The sequence below is a fragment of the Anser anser genome (assembly GCF_964211835.1).
Source record: "Anser anser genome assembly, chromosome: 2".
Lineage (NCBI taxonomy): Eukaryota > Metazoa > Chordata > Aves > Anseriformes > Anatidae > Anser > Anser anser.
In genome coordinates, this window is record NC_139721.1 from 52753640 (window position 1) to 52760168 (window position 6529).

Below are 6529 nucleotides of genomic sequence, written 5' to 3' on the forward strand. Positions count from 1 at the left end.
ACATGCTGCAGTTTGAGATTAATGCATTACTCACCAAAAATAGAATTTTGATCGGTCAAACGTTTAATTTTTTTTTCTTTTGCATGTCTAAATCTCACATTTCTTCCACTGTCACAAAGCACTCTTAGAAATGCAGACACAATCTGCTGACTGAACTAAAGGGCAGTTTCTCTGAGTCCGAACCACTATTTGTTTTGAAACTACTCCGAAATTATTATTATCCACTTAAAAGCATAAACAAACTTTAGCCTTGTAGCATCTCTACAATCATTCACAGTATAAAAACAGAGGTTTCTGGTTTCTGTATGTACTTACCAAAATAAAGGACTGTTTGTCTCTCAGTTTTGTTTGTAAATGTTTTATTAAAAAAAGCCTTTAATGCTATTAGTCAATACATGTGTAATAATACTTAATAAAGTATCACGTCGTAGTAGGTATTTTGGATTCAGGAATGTAATGGTTTTAGCTAAATTATCAGAGCTCTGTTCTGCTCCAGTCTCTTCTAAAATGTCATTTTTCCAGAATTTAAACAAACTCATTCTTTGTCAAGGTACGTCATCCTTAAGGCCTTGCAAACTTTTTAGAGTGATTGAACCAAAACAAAGAGAGAGCTCGGCTTTCTTGATCTGAAGACCACGTTGCTCTTGAGCTTAAAAAGGTGCCTGCAGTTTTCAAGCAGTTAGTGGCAAATCAGCAAGAAAGAAATCAGAGGAGAAGGGGCACTTGGAAATCAAGACAAGTAAAGTGCACAGTTATACTGTCCGAAATTGTATTAATCTGATCCGAAGAACTTACTGGACTGTGGATATTTAATACAATTTGGCTTGCATGGAACATACAATCACAATCGGACAGAAGGATTTTCTTTTTCTTCCTGAAGTCACGTACAGGATTTATTGAATTCAATTTTCAAGGGTGACATACTGCAGCTCTTTGGATATTGATTGGTTTCTTAAGTCCACAAAAACATTGGAGAAGTGGGGAAAGGTGTGGAGGGTTGCAAGGTGTCCTCGTGCCTTCTCTGTTTCGTTTAGATGCCAGTACTCTCCAGTTCCCCATCCTCCAGCCCTAATGCAGTGTGCGACCTAGAAATCATAAAGAGCTTCTCTTTATTTGTGTACTGTCTTTGCGTTTGCTGAGATTGCTCCCCCGTTTGTTCTCTGCTGGTAGCCTTGAGGGGGTCTGTCTTCTCAACCGCTTCCTCCTCACAGTCCTGGATTTTACTGGCTGGGATGTTGGCAACTGACTCCAAGGAGGTGCCAGCCTCCTCCAGGTGGCTGTAGCCCTTATTGCTGCTGGAAGGATCAGACTGGGAGCTCTGAGAGTCCGTCCTGGTGACGGCAGGGGGAGTGGAGGGGGGTGAACCCCCCAGATCCAGAGATTTGGAGTAGCTAGGAGATGCCTTTGCCAAGAGGCTGGAGTCCAGGCCCCTGCTGACAGCTGGAGACCGAGGTGGCTCGGGGGAAAGGGGACGCCTAGCATCAGGCAAGCAGCTGGTGCTCTGCCGCCTCAGAACCAGCTTGTGCCTCCTTGTCCCGTAGCCTCCCTTGACGTGGCCGCTGCTAAGGTCAGTCAGGCTCAGTTCAAACTCCCCCCGTGGGATCTCCCGGGCTCCCCCCTCACCAGGGGGCCTCCGCCAGCCTCCCCCTCCACCACTCTGCGCCAAGGGCAGAAGGGTGAAAGCACTCAGTGAAGAGCCAACGATGGAGCTGGCCGTGCTGCGCTGGCCCCAGCTCTCCGGTGGGCTGCAGGGTGGGCTGGTGAAGGTGCGGCCAGTAAGGGCAGCACGCTCCCGGTAGATGCTGTACACGGCCTCGGCCAGGCTGGGAGGCTGCGGTGGGGTGCAGAAGGAGGAACGCCGTGGCGAGGATGCCAGGTCAGGTGGAGAAAGGGAAGCACCCAGCCCTGGCGGCCAGGAGCTCTTGGCCAGCATGGCTGTGGCCCCCAGGCCTTCACCACCAGGCTTTAGCTCCAGGCCCCGGGACTGCACGTAGTTGACAAAGCCGTTGAGAGGGGCTGAGGCCGGGGTGCCTCCGTCCTTTGCCCGCAGGCTGTGGGCATCGATAACAGTGGAGTAGAGGTCACGCAGGTTGATGATCTTGGTCTTCTTGTCGCGGTTCTCGTGCAATACCGCATTGGCACAGATGAAGAGGAAGATGCCGATACCCATGATGAGGGGGCCCAGCACCTTCAGCTTGTCTGAATGCAAGTAGCTTGAGAAAAGACGGAAAAGGAAACCCACGGAGGCCTGGGGGGATGAGGAAGTGGGACGGGACTGCGGGAACCCCCGGGCGGCAGCGGTGGTGGAGGAGCTGGCTCTGGGGGGTGACTCCGGATGGATGTCTGCTTGTGCCCCTTCCTGGCTGCGGGAGCGGTTCCTGGGGGTGCCACCCTGCGGTGCCAGGTGTCTGCCCCCACTGACGCCACCTTCTCTGTATACCTGGCTGGGCTTGGGCCAGTAGCCCACTACCGCCAAGGCGATGCCCACTAGCAGTACCAGGATGCCACAGAGGGCGATAAGCCCCGAGAGGGAGCACAGCTTGAGTTTGCCTTTCACCACCACCACATCATTCTTGCGTTTCTTCTTGGTCTTACGTTTGCGTTTGGGAGCTTGGCTTTGGGGTCGCAAGGGGTCCTGCTTCCTAGCTGAGATCCTCAGGAGGCCTCCAGTGGCGATCATGGCTGGCTACCCAGAGCACTGCTCCCTACAGCCGCTCCAGCTCCTGCAGTAAAAAAAGAGAAAAGGGTGAGGACCGAGGACAGACCTACAGCACAACAGCTGCCGCTGTTTCCTGTTTATCCTTCAACCTCCTGAAAGTTAAAACCCTCAACAAATGGGACAGGGGATGACACCAACAGGGTGATCTCCCTTGTCCATACAGCTCCTGTGTGTGATAAAGAGACTGGCAGACCCATGAGACAGACAATTAGGCAACTTTGGTAAGGGAAGCAGCCATGTTCCCCACTAGAGCCTTGGCAAACAGCTAATTAGTTTATTTATACTTCAGGTAAACGATAGATGGGATGGTACCTGCTGGTGTAAACAAAAAAGGATCCTGCTGCTCTCAGAAGGAGCTTACAAAGCACCAGGATTCAGAGGTGGCTGACAGCTTCCCTACCCTCGAGCCCCATTCCCATGGGGTCAGGTTATGCTACACGGCAACTGTGGTTAGTGATGTCATGCAGGGACTGGATTTGAGGGGAGGAGGGAAATAAAAGCAGGAAGGCAATATATTTGATCTACGGATACCACTTATTTTATTACACTACTTGCATGTTGCTGTGGGGAAAAGGGAGGATTAAACATATTGCTTGCCTTTCCTAAATAAGTGGCAAAGGAATTACTGTGAAATGCACAAGGGAAACATTTGAATACCAGAAAGCGGTGCCCTGTCAAACTTTCTTCCTAGCCATTTCCTTTGCATTCGATCTGCAACATTACAGAAATCCATCTCCCGCCTGTGGTCGGGGAGCATCAGCAGGACGGCCGCCTGGTTTGGGAACATGTGCGACATTCAAGGTAAGTGTTATGTAACCCCGGCCAGTTCCCCCCGCCCCCAGAAAGGGGAGAAGGGGGCTGGCAAGTACGAGATAGCATGTCACGTCTTATTAAAGGAGGAGCGAACCCCTGTGAATCACCTGGGGGAAACAGCAAGGGTTGCTTGTAGAGAAACTGGCAGGGGACTAAACAGCTAGCATTTATGGCTTTCATTTCCCTGGACCATCAGGAGTCGTCTGCATGTCCCAGCAATCTGAGCTACAAAATGCACCATGTAGGAACAATTCCTGCGCTGTTGCAATTCTTTTTCCAGAGAATCCTCCTTCATGCTGCCGAGAAGGTTCCCCTCCCCCCTTTCTCTTTTTAGCTGATTTTTTTTTTTTTTTAGGGAGCAAAAGATAACAGCACCAAATATAATCTGGTTTATAAACTTCTATTCATTGCATTGAAAGATGATTAAGTAAGCACCTAAAAAAAAATCGTGCCCCTCTTCAGCTTTTAAATCTCATTTCTTTTCTATTCTATTCCCTGATTTGCCACGTATGCAATAATGTTGTGTCCCATTTACTCCGTTTGTATTTTCCCTGGAAAAGAAGGTTGTTGTCGGCAAGGACATTGTTAAATTACTCTCTGAGGTACTGCATACTCAAAACAAAGAGCAGAGACTTGCCTTCTCGTTCCTATCACTGAACCATTCACTTTAAAAAAACAAAAGGGAAAAAAGAAAAAAAAAAAAAAAAAAAGCATTATTTGTTGGTGAGAAGTGTGGTTACCGGGGCATGATTTGCTTTAATTGCCGGTTCGTTGGTCCCTTTCTTTCTAGTGCCCCACGAGACAGGAGCCTGTCTCCTCTACGACGACAAAACCAGATGGCAATCATTTCGGAGCAGCCTTTGCAAATCGGCAGCGCTCGGCACTTAGTTTTTCCGATTTACAGAAAAAGTGGAGAGCATCGTACGACCCCCAGCCATTACCAGCGACCGTAACGCAGCAGAATAGCCCAGGGCTCGGGGAGACATCCCGGGGATGCAGACCGCATCGGTACGAACCGGCTGCGAGCTCCGGGCACCGGCAAAGTGCTGCCGGCTCCTCACACGAGTCCCCGAGGACCGCTTGGTGCTTGGGCTGGGCGCTGCAGGGCTACCCCACGGCCACCCGGCAGCGGCCAGAGACAGTTTTAACGCCGAGCAAGGCGCTGCTTCGGCGGGGGGCCGCTTTAACTCCGTCCGTGAGGAGCGGAGGGGCAGAGAGGGGAGGCTCTGAGGCGTTAAAGGGCTCCTGCTCCGAGCCCGCGGGGCCGCCACCTGCCCCCGGGGGTCTCCCACGGACCCCACCGCGGCGCAAAATGGCAGCGGCGCCGCCGAAGGGGGGACGCGCTCACTTACCGAGGAAGACCGGCGAGGAGTCCGCGGCCAGGCGGACACCGCGGGGAAGAAACTTTCCGGCCCGAGCGGGCATCCCCGCGCGGCGCCCGCCCCGCCGCCGCCGCCGCCGCCTCGCCGCCCCTCACGGCCCCGGGCGGGCGGGCGGCGGGGCCGAGGGGGAGCCCGGCGCTCGGCCCAGCCCCGCCGCCGCCGCCGTCGTCGCCGTCGCCGGCCGCCTCAGGGAGCTCGGCGGGAGCGCTGCCCCCTCGCCATGCCGCATCCTTCCCGCCGCGGGGCCGGCCCGGCCGAGCCGCCGCCTCCTGCGCCGCCGCGGGGCTGCCGGCCGGCCTCGGGGCCGTTGCTAGGAGACGGAGCCGTGACACAGGGAAATGGCCGCAGGACGGCCGCCGCCGCCGCCGCCGCCCCCCCACCTGCGCACCTGCGCCCGCCCGCCGCGGCCCTGCCCTCGCACGCCACGCCCCTAACGGACACGCCACGCCCCTAACGGACACGCCACGCCCCTAACGGACACGCCACGCCCCTAACGGACACGCCACGCCCCCAACGGCCGCGACCCCAACGGCCGAGCCCCGCCCCAACGGCCGCGCCCCGCCCCAACGGCCGCGCCCCGCCTCGCCCCGCCCGCCATGTCGTGCGTGCCCGGGCGAGGCGAGCCCGTCAGATTAGATCTGCTCAGACCTGGTCCGAAGCCACCCGGCGCTGTCCCTCCCCGAGAGCCGGGGGCTGCCCGCTGTGCTCCCGAGGGCTCAGTGCCTTCCCCTCTTGCCCTTCAGCCGTTCTTCATGAGGGGAATGGGGGCGCGCCCGTGTGCACCGAGGGTTGGGGGTCCTGCCTTGTGGGCTGTGTTTTGCCAGTGCAACCAGCAGCTGGCCAGAAGTGAGGTGAAGGGGCTTGTGCCCTTCTTTCATCCCTGGACTGTCTTCTGGTTTCGTGTACTTCTCACAGTCTGTGCGAGGCTCTGCCTCACCTGGTAGCCTTCATAGAATCGTAGAACCATAGAATATCCCGAGTTGGAAGGGACCCACAAGGATCATCGAGTCCAACTCCTGGCACCACACAGGTCTACCCCAAAATTCAGACCATATGTCTAAGAGCACAGTCCAAACACTTCTTAAACTCCAACAGGCTTGGTGCCGTGACTACGTCCCTGGGGAGCCTGTTCCAGTGTGTGACAACCCTCTGGGTGAAGAACCTCTTCCTGATGGCAGCCTGAACCTCCCCTGTCACAGCTTGACTCCATTCCCGCGTGTCCTCTCACTGGTCACCAGAGAGAACAGATCAGCACCTGCCCCTCTGCTCTTCTTCATGAGGAAGCTGTAGACCAAGATGAGGTCTCCCCTCAGCCTCCTCTTTTCCGGGCTGAACAGGCCAAGTGATCTCAGCCGCTCCTCATACGTCTTCCCCTCTAGGCCCTTCATCCTTCTGGGCTTTGCCATGTCTCCATTTCAGGACATCATAGTGGGGTGGAAGTGGGAAGACTGCACTGGTGATGTCCAGTGACCTTGTGGCAGCTGTCCTGCCTTTGGTGGCAAAACGCTTACCGGGAACAAGAGGGAGAGTGAGCATCTCAAGTGACAATACGGTGGATTTGAAAGGGGAAATGGCAAATACAGTAAGATCACAACTTTTTTTTTTCTCCCTCAAG

General features: G+C 54.8%; 1 protein-coding gene across 2 annotated transcripts; it reads right to left on the reverse strand.

The window, feature by feature from the left end:
- Positions 1-342: 342 nt before the first annotated feature.
- Positions 343-5324, reverse strand: TMEM200C (transmembrane protein 200C). Of its 2 annotated transcripts, none has more exons than XM_083822347.1 (2): positions 4885-5324; positions 343-2723 (listed from the first exon to the last, which is right to left on the reverse strand). In XM_083822347.1, exon 2 carries the CDS (start codon positions 2678-2680, stop codon positions 1031-1033), a length of 1650 nt encoding a protein of 549 aa, XP_083678473.1. In that variant the 5' UTR covers positions 2681-2723; positions 4885-5324; the 3' UTR covers positions 343-1030. The 2 variants fall into 2 exon arrangements, with proteins under 2 accessions (XP_083678473.1, XP_083678474.1); XM_083822348.1 differs by lacking the exon at positions 4885-5324 and adding an exon at positions 3377-3614.
- Between the last annotated feature and the right edge of the window lie 1205 nt (positions 5325-6529).

Coding starts and splice junctions, on each gene's coding strand:
- TMEM200C (XM_083822347.1), bottom strand. CDS start 2,680: ATGATCGCCACTGGAGGCCTCCTGAGGATCTCAGCTAGGAAGCAGGAC.